General features: G+C 52.5%; 1 protein-coding gene across 1 annotated transcript in view; it reads right to left on the reverse strand.

Annotated features, from left to right (window-relative positions):
• Nucleotides 1–11,490, reverse strand: part of TMCO4 (transmembrane and coiled-coil domains 4) — an 84,944-nt gene that overhangs the window by 39,361 nt on the left and 34,093 nt on the right. The window contains exons 11-14 of the mRNA XM_023529392.1: nt 11,198–11,317; nt 9,181–9,345; nt 8,182–8,318; nt 6,801–6,885 (exon numbers count right to left, since the gene is read on the reverse strand). Coding sequence (XP_023385160.1) covers nt 6,801–6,885; nt 8,182–8,318; nt 9,181–9,345; nt 11,198–11,317 — 507 coding nt within the window. The remainder of the gene's footprint in view (nt 1–6,800; nt 6,886–8,181; nt 8,319–9,180; nt 9,346–11,197; nt 11,318–11,490) is intronic.

An 11,490-nucleotide genomic window follows, 5' to 3' on the forward strand; every position in this document is an offset into this window, starting at 1 on the left:
TGAGCATGTTTTTGTGAGGACGTGTATGTCCATGCTTTCATTCGTTTTGCTTCGTGACGTGGGTTAAAGAAGTTTGGCATGAAAGGCTCTGCTGAGTCCCAGCCAGCTTCCCCGGGCCCAGAACCCTCGAGGGCTGTCGGAGGTCATGCACGAGCCCATAGCTCTCAGCACTCGGGGCCTCTCAACTCCTTCCTGCGTGTCACTGTGTTTTGTTTTCACCTTCCCAAATCTACGAACCATCAGGAGGTCCCTTACTCTCTGGAAAGAAAAAGGGAAACGGGGGGTATAACTGGCTCTGAGGCCCAGCACCAGAGGGTACGCCCTTCCACACGGAGTCCCTGACAAGGCCGGCAGGGGGGACGGGAGCCTCTGTCCCAGAGGGGGAACAGGGCCACATCTCCACTGATGTGTGCACAGCTGCTGCTCACATTTGGAACAGGCCATGTGCAAATAAGGGACAGACCTCTTCTCAGAGTGTTCTTGACCAAGGTCAAGGCAAAGGGTTCCCAGAGTCCTCTCCTGCCTCCTGTCTGGACACGGCATGAGATGGGGATGTTATTAAATGGGGGAGAGGATCAGGCCGATGGAGAACAGAGACTCAAGTTCAGAGTCTTCCAGCCATGAGTCCTTCCTTTGGAAGGTGACTGGAGGGGAGAAAGCCAGCTGTACTTTTGACCAATTCTAGTCAGATTCTGACCAAATTCTTGTTACTTGGGAAGCTTCCCATCCTACCTTCTTCTTTTAAAATGTAGAGGTTTTCTAAGTAAAATGTGGACGACCTATGGTGCCGATGTAAAAAGGACCCCCTTCTTCCCTCACACATTTACGAACATCTGTGCTACGTGCCGGGAACACGCAAAGCTGAGAACGACACGGTTCTTCCCTGCAGGGAGTTTCGGGTGAGTGGGGGAGGCTGACGTGAAGATCACCGCTCGCGACTCTCAGTGGGGCTCATTCCTTCGCTTAGTTCTCTCGTCAGTTGTCCACTGAACACCTAGCATGTGCCAGGCACAGTGATAGGCTCGGTGACAAGATACGGTGACGAGAAAGAGAAGCAGGGCTTCACCGCAGAACTGCCCAGGGGAGCGCTTTCCAGGATAGGGAGCCTGACTCTTATCTTCCATGTAGGGCCCTGGCATTTTTGTTTGGGGAAAGGAAGTGCCCAGGTAGTTCTGTTGTGTACTCCCTCGTGATGACCACTCGCGGACAGGAAGGACGGGGGAGTAAACAGGCAGTAATGACAGCAAGACCAGCGCTGGGAAAGATGCGCAGGAAAGAGCGACATGGAGAGATGGTCTAGCGTTGGGGTCAAGATCACATGATCTCTATCCAGACTATCACATGGCCTCTGCCACCCGCTAGCCCTGTGATTTGGGCAAGTTACCTAAGCTCTGTTATTTCAGTTTACTCCTCTGTGAAATGGGCAGGGTCGTTGAAAGGATTACAAGGTAATACATGTGAAGAGCTCGGAACTGTGCCTGGCACATGGAAATGCAGAGTGTGTTCTGTAAATGTGTGCTGCTGCCATTAACACTGCTGCCATCATCATCATCATCATCATTATTATTATTGTTGTTGTTGTTATTATTGTTGTTATTATTGTTAGAGAGAAAGCTTCCAAAGTGAGACCTGGAAAGTGAGTGAGAATTATCTAGAAAAGGAGATGTGTGTGGTTTGTTTGGAAACTGAGCTTGGTTGGCTGGAGCCCGGTGTGAGGTGGGAAGCGGTGGGGGAAGATGCTGGAAGGCAGATCATGAGTGGGGCCCTGTGAGTCATGCTAACTCTGAACCTGATCTAGAGAATAGTGGGGTGTCAGAGGTCCTTGGGGTCGGCTGAGCTGCTGCCACGTGTGTGTGGGAGTGTGTGAGTGTGTGAGTGTGTACATGGGTGAACTCCAGGCTGTCTGGCCCTGACCTCCCTCCAGGTCCTCTGTCCACAGGGCCTGCCCGACTACTCATTCACTCCACGAGCCAGGGACCACAGCGTCAAACCCGTCAGACCCCTTAGCCAGGCATTAGAGACCTTGTGCCAGGCTCCTGTCCTAACCATTTCCCACAGTTCCACTTCAGTCCCCTTTCATAGGCATAGAGACACTATACTTAACATTCCCAGACACCCCAGAAAAGCCTGCATTGGCCTTGCTGGGCGGACTCTTTGGAACACCCTTCTCTCTAGCTCGACTGGATGACCCCTACCCAGTGTCCAAGGTCTAGGTCCTTTGCAAAGTAGAGTACAGTGATTAGGAGTGAGGGCTCTGGAGCCAGACGCCCTGGGATGAAGTCCGGCCTCTGTCATTTAGGATTTGCATGGCGTACCCCTGAGGCCTTAGTTTTCTCATCTGTGGACCCTGGAGAATACCCCCTGGGGTTGCTGTGAGATTGACTGAGATCCTGCATGGAAGTGCTTAGTACATGGCCTGGTGAGTTTGCCCCTGGCTCGCGAGTACCTCAGCATGGGCTTGAGTCCTTCACCCGAATTCCATTTTCCTGAGCACCCAAAATGTGCTGAGTGCCGAGGTGGAGGTGGGACGCAGGTAGATCCTGCCTACATGGGGTTCGCGGTCTAACAGAGGGGTCCGGAAGTGAACATGAAACGATGACCAGCTCCTCTCTCTACACCACACACCTCACAGTTCCCTGTGCATAGTCGGACCTCGGATTAGCGTTTACAGGAAGAAACCTTTACTGTGCATACTCAAATTAGGGTGGGGTACTTTTACATTCCTTTTAATCATCCAGCAAGCTTTCAAGGTAAACATTCCAAATTCAGATGAGGATGCTGAGGCTCAGAGAGATTAAGTGACTTGCCCAAGCTCCCACAGCTAGTCAGTGACAAAGTTGGAACGCAAATCCAGGACTGCCTAATACTGAAGCTCCATTCTTTTGGGTGGGCCACGAAGATCCAGGGGAGGGAGCAGTGACCAGGAAGGAGGCAAGAAGGCAGCTGTTTTGGGAACCATCCCCCCAAGTCTGAGGTACAGGAATATCTCAGTGTCTCACTAACTAGCCCCGTCACTTAGAGGCCACCTGCCTCCTTCCTACCAGTTTCCAGCTTCACCTTCCGGAGGCAGCTGATGGGTGAATTCACAGCCAAGTGCGACATGGTAATTAATTCAATTTGATCAGTAGGGGAATTGAAGACTTAACTTGTATTAACAATCTGAAGTTAACATGTAATTTATGTTAATTGCAGCCAAAGACATGCCTTTCCTCTCTACACTGAGGATCGCTCCTGTTAATAAGATCACATCACCCTAGGTAACGAGGAGCCTGGCAGGTGGTCTGCTGCATGGGTTGGGGGAAAGATGACTATGAAAGGAGCAAATTGATGACAGCACAGAGGATGACAACATTTCAAGAGCCTCCCCTGGAGGGAGAAGCTTTAGAGAGCAAAGGGGAGTCTGCAGCCACGCCCTGGACCTGTAGGGAGCACCTCAGAGGGTGTGTTGACCAGGACCCGGCACTGGGTTGGCTAACTGACTGCCATGCTCTCTGGCCTTTGCCACTGCCCGGAAGTGATATTAACCTCTTTTGCAAATGGAGAGATGGATGTCCAGGGAGACTGTGTCCTTGCCCAACCCAGGCTACCCAGCTGAGCAGAGGCGAGACTCAGACTCAGGTCTCAGCTGACTGCAAAGCCCATGCTGTGCTGCTTTCCCCCCAGCATGACCGTCTGAATTACTGCCTGGCAGCTATTCACCCCCTTCCCTCTGTGCTGTGGGCGGACCACGCTGCCCCGACCCCTTAACCCAAGGCTTGGCCATCACTTGCTTTGGCCAGCAGCATGTGTGGAAGAGGCAAACTTGCTGAAAATTCTTTGCCACCCCTTCCACTCAGAAGAGGAATCTATTTCCTTCTTTGTCTCCTTGATTGGGCCTGTGACTTGTTTTGACCAACAGAATGGGGCAGAAGTGATGTGTTCTGGAACCTCAGCCTTAAGAGGCCTTGCGGCTTTCATTCTTGCCCTCTTAAAACTCTGTCCTGAGAAGGCCAGGTAAGGAGGTCAGGCAAGCCTACCAGAGGGTGAGAAGTCCCCCGGGGAAGGACCGAGGGGCACCAGGTGACGGCCAGCACCGACAGCCAGTGAAGGAGGTCAGCTTGGACCTTCCAAGCATTACGGCTCTGACCAGTGAGCCAGGAGAGGAGCTGCCTAGCCAACTCTCACAATTGTGAAACATGATTAGTTATTGCTGTTTTAAGCCCCTGTTTGGAGAGGTCATTTGTAGCAATACATAACTGATACAGAATGTTAGTAATTACGACACGAGCAGAGCAGAGGTCTGAAACGTGCACGGGTGCTTTGGCTTGGCCCTGGTACTCTAGCGAGGGCCACGGGAGAGCCTGCCGTGGGTGGCTGCTGCCCCTTCACCTGCACCAGGACAAACACACGTGGAGCAGACCTGAGTCAAGGCCACCCAGCTTACAGCCAGACGCAGAATCTATTCTAGAGAAACCAAACTAGAGTCAACCTGCAGATCCTGAACTGAAAACATTTGGTGTTGCTACCCTCTGAGTCTGGGGGTGGTTCGTTACATGGCATCACTGCAGCAAATGCTGACAGATACACCCGACCTGCCTCTCTGGAACCTGCACATTTTTAAGGCAAAGGCTGTGTTTTGTCTGAGAAACAGTCTCCTTATTTCTCCCGAGAGATTCTGCCAGAGATTCTGCCAGGTATGATTTGCCCAAAGTCGCAGAAACACAGATGTGGCATTATTTACGCAGTAGGAGTCGATGGTGTTGCTGCAGCTCAACAAAGTCATTTGCTGGGAGGGCTGAAGCGCTGAGGATAGGGAGACCTTGTGGGTACCCAGGGAGTTCCTCCTCGTGAGCCATAAGGTCCCAGCTGGATTATCTGTACCACACGGAGCAGGAAAGGCAGGAAAGGGATGCCTTTTTGACTTGCTCTGTCTCTGCTGATGCCCGGGAGGGGTAGGAATGTGTACAGAAAGGGAAGGCGTAGGTTCGGTGCAGTAGAAATGGAACCTCACCTTTGCCAGAGCCCCAGATTCACCCCTGGCTCCGCAGTGGTTTTTGCCTGACCTCTGACCCCAGCCTGGTGAACATGGCTGACCTCTGACCTCTGACCTCTGGCCCCAGCCTGGTGAACATGGCTCAGAGCCGGCTCCTCCGGCCCTTCTAGCTGGTGGTCCCAGGTTAACCCAAAGCTGCTGGAAATAGGAGCGAGGTGCCTCCTCATTGCTTCCTGATGCGGGCAAAACCAGGTGAAAAGGAGGCTGTTGAAAGCTACAGGGGCTTGGCCCTCCCCTGGTAAGTGCCCCAAATGGCACATCCCCCTCGCCTTTGCAACCAGGAAGACAGCTCCGGTCCTCCATCCAAGGTGACGTTGGGGAGACATTTTAGCAAAAGATAAAGAACAGGAACGAATCATGCCACTGAGCTCCCGGGTCTCCCCCGCACCTGCTGGTGATGCCAACACTGAAAATAACACCTGTCAGCCCTGGACTCACCTGTTCCCTCGAGTCTAGCCCACGGCAGACTTTCCCACCCGTCCTCGCTTGCCAGCAAGTGGTCAGCAATCAGATCATACACTCTGGCAGACCAAGGAGAGTGGCCAGGGGCCATTTTCAGGGGGAGTCTCAGGTTGGCAAAAACCCTGAAGGGCAGCGGCTGCAAACTGACATCCTTGAGCTGTATTTGGTCAATGATGGGTTTTACAATTTGCAAAACTACTATACACGGGCACCTCCCTTGCTCCTTAAAGCGACCACATGGGGTGGGAATTATTAACTCTATTTTCTAAGTGGGGAAACAGGCTCAGAGGGGCATTCAAGGAATCCTGAGGGACAATGCTGAGCATCACTTCAGTGCCTCTCCCAACCACCCTCTGCTCTCAGGCCCAAGAGCCCGTCTCAGCCCCTTCTCTTTTCTTCAGGGTCCTGCTGCTGCTATGCTTCGCTAGGAGAGAGGTCAGTCTGGGTCCCACGAAACAGTGACCACTCACGAGTGTGCCAAGCTCTGCACCTCAGTCCCCAACCTCCTCCTATGGGCAGCCTCTGATGGCAGATCTGTCCCAAACTGGCATTCTGTCCCAGAGCCCCCACCCACCAGAGGCCCAGAGCAATGGCGCTCAAGCTTTCTGCTGCCTCAGCACAGAAAGTCTGTCATTGGAAGGCATGCCACACTCCCAAAGGTGTCTGTAGTGGGTTGAATGGCAGCCCCCCCATAAAGATAGGTCTACCTGGAGCCTATTAAAGAGACTTCATTCGGAAAAGGTGTCTTTGCAGATGTAATTAAATTATGTGAATGTAATTAGTTAAGGGTCCGGAGGTGAGATCATCCTGGGTTTGGATGGGCCCTACGTTCAGTGCCACCGTCCTTAGATGAGAAGACAACACGAAGGAGGTGACGTGGAGATGGAGGCAGAGAGCGGAGAGTTGCAGCCACCAGCAGAGGAGCGCGGGGGGACAGCCGGCAGCCACAGACACTGGGAGAGGCAGGGGAGGGTTCTCCCCCAGGGCCTTCGGAAGGAGCGTGGCCCCGCTGACACCTTGATTTCAGACTTCTCCCGCTCCCTTCCCTCCCATTCAAGAATGCACATCAGAACCCCAGGCCAACATCATGTGACCTCACATCCACTCTAATTTACACACAGAAAAGATAAACAATTTTCCAAATGACTTAACGATTTTGTCTATTTTCAAACTATTTAAAGCTTTTAACTATTATTTCTATGAGTTGGGAACACAATCATAAGACTTACAACCCCTGGTCCAGAACCTCTGGCCTGGGGGATAAACTTGGGAAGGGTTTTCACTGGTGACAATAAGCCAGCCTTACCTTTCTCCTGAGCCATCTCTTGCAGACAGAAGTAGATGACTCTGGCTCCCAGGCTGAAGCCAATCAAAGTGACGGGTCGCCGGCCCTGGGGAAGAAAGGACACAGATGTCTGGGAGGGGACACGGCAAGTTCCAGCAAAATGTCAGCCCTGATGAGGACGGCCCTTGCCCACTCCTCAGTGCCGTAATGAATCACGCATGTGCTACCGGCCCCCAGCTCTGATGTCTTAATCAGGGGAGTCGGAGCCCTCACCTACGCAGGAGCGCACCTGCCAGGGCAGCTGGCTTCCTCCAAGGCCGACAGGCAGCCTCTGGCCAGGTTAATTCCCTTTCACCTCGAAACATTATCCAGCTGCCATCTCTTCTTCCCCAGGACACAGGACTCATCTGCCCTGTGAAGCGGGGCCCTTCTAGAGCCAGAAAGAGGAGGCGGGAGGTACCCCCAGGTGCGATGGGTAAACAGGCAAAAAGTAACATGGTAGGGACAGCTGTTCTCTTCCTAGATAGGGAAGTGCGACATGGAACATTGGCCTTAAATTATGAGAGCAGGTAGTGAGTTGGATGTAAAGAGAAACTTTCTGATTAAAGAACTTGTAGAAAAGGCAGCTCATAAGAAAAAGAAAGTTATCTGGGGTATGTGGGTACGAGTTCTGCGTGGAAGAGGGAAGAAGCAGATGAGCCCCAAAGGTCTGGTCTGCTCTCTCCAGTCTATTGCTTTTCCCCGTTTTCATGCCAGTACATGGATCTACCCTGCCCTGCCCCCACCTCCCTTTACGACCACAGAAAACCCTCCGTTAAATAGTGCTGCGAAGCTGCGGGAACTCGAGGCAAAGGCTGCTCCTCGTCTGCCAACACCCATCCTCCCCGTCCTCGGTAACAGAACTCCTGAGTTTTCCTGGTGCACGGCTACCCAGCCAAAGATTGAGTTTCTCTAACTCGCCTGTAGCATGGCCACGGGGCTGAGTCCTGGCCAGGGGACGTGAAGGGAGGCAATAGGTGAGACTTCTAGGAACGCCCATCATTCCACTTTCCAGGCCTCGACTGCCTGCATGTGGATGTAACCGAGACCACATTACATGGCATTTGGGCCACCGACCAGCTGCTGGTAGCTCTATGTTTCTAGGAAGGAATACCTGGCCTTGTCCATACCTGCAGATGCCTCTCCCATTCAGTCCTCACCTAATTACCTGCAAGTGATGTACAGTCTATAATTCTTACTGGTCCGTACTAGGATATTTTCATGACTTGAACTGGAGGAGCAGTGAAGGCCACTTACTCCCCTAACGCTACTCCACATGGGCTTGTCTCTAGGGCTGATGTCTATGCACAAGTCCACCCCCTCGATTCCCCTCTGGCCCCCACCCACAGCCATTCCCAGGTACCTGCTGGCGGGAGAGCAGGATGTGGGCCAGGTGCTTGCCAACCTCTGCTGATCGATGGAGACACACACCCCAGGGGTTGTCGATGACATTGGCGACAGAGAGGAGTGAGGCCGGCCAGGTCAGGGCAGCTATGATACCTGGGGAGGTGGGATATCAGTGACGAAGGCAGTGACGGTCACTGTAGGGAGTGACTGGCTGGCTAACGGAAGCCCGAGTGAGTGCGCGCACTCTCTAACTTGGGATCTGTACGTTTTCCAAGTGTTGGCAAATTGCTAACTGAAGCTCCTGCATTTCTGACACATGGATTAGATCCCTTCTGCTCAAGCATCTGTTATGCGTGAGATTCCAAAAATGGCCCTAATTTGTCCCTTCGCACCGTACCCTCATGCTCTGCCTCGAAGCTCTGTGGTTCCCCTGGTCCCCCTGCCCTGCACATTCACTCTAGACTCGGCCACGTGACTTCTTCTGGCCAATGAGTTGTTCCTAGAAGTGAGACTTGAAACAGACTTCCACATCGGGGCTAGCCTCTCATGTACTCTACCACTGGTGTGGGCTAGCCTGTGGATCCCAGGAGGGGGATGAGAGACAAAGGGAGCAGAGCCGAGCTGCCCCAGACGAGGCTAGGCTAGATCCGTGGACACTCGATTGACCAACAGATGCATAAGCAGACCCAGCAAAGATCAGCCAAACGAAGCCTCATGGCTCCTGAGTTATTACGACAAATGATTATTATTTTAAGTCACTGAGTTTTGGGGTGGCTTCTTATGCAGCAATATCTAACTGATATCTTACATAATAATGTTGTTGGCTGTTCACCTGCCTCCTCCCCACAAAAACCGTATACTTCTCACAGACAGGAATGTAGCCTTAACCTCTCTATGTTCCCGGGGCCCAGCACAGTGCCTGGTCCACCCGGGGCCTCAGGTATGCAGAGGGATGGTACCAGTGTGGGTTGGGAACGGTGCGCATGCTGCTGGCCGTGGGGATGGGGAGGCTTACCAGACAACACGGTGTACTTTAGGGCCTCCTGGGCCACCATATTGGCAAGACCACTGAGGATGGTCTCCAGGGCGTTGCCGAGCTCCATCAGGTACTTGGCTTCCCAGGCCAGGCAATACTGCTCACGGCTGCGGGCCAGAGCAGCCCATGGGGCGCTGAAGGTGCCTGGGGAGGACACAGGTAGGTGGCGTCTCTCCTGTCTGTGACAGAGGATGCCGCACCCCTACTTTCCCAGAGAGGCAGCCACAAGGGACCACTTACCCTCGGCCGGGGGGACAAGAGGCCCACCCCCTGCCAATGAGTGGCAGCTATTAGTGGAACAGACAGAGCCCCCACCTCAGAGGGCAATGTGCATCAAGCTGCTATTGCATGGGTAAAATGCCTGAGTACCAGGTGCTCAGTCAACGGTTAGAGACTCGCTGTGTGTGGGGACAGGGCCTAGTGGTCACATACTAACAGGACTCTGGTACCAGGCAATGCCTCTGAACGGAGCCTGAACGTTTTCCCACTTGCCTTCTTCTGTGTCATTTAGAAGAGCTTGACTTGCACCCTCGGATCCCAGAGATTTGAGAACTAGGAGGCTTTGGGCACGTGCGTCTGGTTGCAATGCTCCAGATTCCCTGGCCCACCCTGTTCTCCCTCTGAACGAGGGACTGTTTGCTGAGCCTCACACTGGGTACTTGCAAACGTGAGCCAGGCATTGAGCTGGCCATGGTGTCAGTCCTCAATACCACCTTGGCGGAATCCCCTAAAACATGCACGTTCGAGTTAGAGCGGGGGCAAAGGAAACTAGTGTTTGTGGAATGCCAGTGAGAAACCAGGTGCCTGACACACGTTACCTTGTTTAATTTAATTTTTGTAAGTACCTTGAAAGGCATGAATAATTAGTCCCGCTTTACAAATGAAGTCGCGGGGGCACAGATAGGTTAAGGAACTTGCTTGAGGTCACACGGCCAGGGTGTACTGACCTCTCGCCTACGTGCCTAAATCCTTTGCGATATTCCACCTGCTCTGAGGATACATTCAAACTCCTGGCCTCACATGCTCCTGCGTGACCTGGCCCTGCTCACACTCCTGTCCTCCAGCTCCTCGCTCCAGCCGTTCTGTGCTCTTTTTGGTCCTTTTGCATCCCTGGACCTTTGTACGTGCTGTCCCTTTACTGGGTATATACATTTCTTGCTCCTTCTTTACTCAGCCAATTCCTAGCCAGTCCTTAGCCTAAATGCTGCTTCCTCTGGGAAATGTTCCCTCGTTCTCCAGAAATACTGTGCTTCTCCTACTGTGCCATCCATAAATTTCCCTTATGTAATTACTTGTGTAACGGTCTGTCTTCTGCCTCAGACCATATGTTCTATGGGAGCAGAGGCCATGACTGTGCTTCTCACTACTAAATTCCCAGGGCCTGGATCAGTGTCTGGCAAATGGTGTATACAGTACTCTATAAATATTGCTGAACGGATGGATGGATGGGTGGATGGGTGAGTGAATGAATAGCTGGATGGATAGATGATGGATGGATGGATAGATGTATAGATAGACAGGAGGATGGGTGGGTGGATGGATGAATAGATAATTGGATGAATGGATGGATGTGCAGATAGATGTGTAAAAGGTAGATAAACGAATAGTTGGAAGAATGGATGGATGATGGATGGACAGATAGATGTGTAGATAGATGGGTAGATGGGTAAGTGGATGAGTGAATAGATAGCTGGGTGAGTGGATGATGAATGGATAGCTGGGTGAGTGGATGATGAATGGATGGATGTGTAGATAGATGGGTAGATAGCTGGATGGTTAGAGAGTTGAATGCTTAGGTGACGTATGGATGAATGAGTACATGGATGTGGAATAAAGTCTCTTCATCTCTCTGAGCCTCAGTTTCCTTCTCTGTTAAATGGCGCTCCCCTACCCATCCTCTAAAGACATACGGGGGCAAGAGCCTAGCCCAGGGTCTGGCCCAGAGCAGCAGGTGCGGCTCATCCAATGCCCACCCGCCTCCACCCCTGGCCCTCACGGTATTTGCCGGACGCCAGCCACCCTGTGATGGCGATGGTGATGTGCAGCTGCCTGCCTTCCGTCAGAGGCAGAAACGTGAACTCTTCGATGGCCCCAACGCGCTTCTTCATCTTGTACCCTAAGGACCCAGATACAAACACAAGAATGGAGGTGAGTGGGGACCCTGGGGAACGTCAGTCAGAGTGACTCTCTATGTTCACACACTCACACAATGAGCCCTGACTGCGTGCCCTGCCCCTGGACAAATGTCTCGTATTTTAGTTTGTTAAGTTAGGTGCCATTATCGTCTCT

The sequence above is a fragment of the Pteropus vampyrus genome, unplaced genomic scaffold, assembly GCF_000151845.1.
Source record: "Pteropus vampyrus isolate Shadow unplaced genomic scaffold, Pvam_2.0 Scaffold36, whole genome shotgun sequence".
Classification (NCBI taxonomy): Eukaryota; Metazoa; Chordata; class Mammalia; order Chiroptera; family Pteropodidae; genus Pteropus; species Pteropus vampyrus.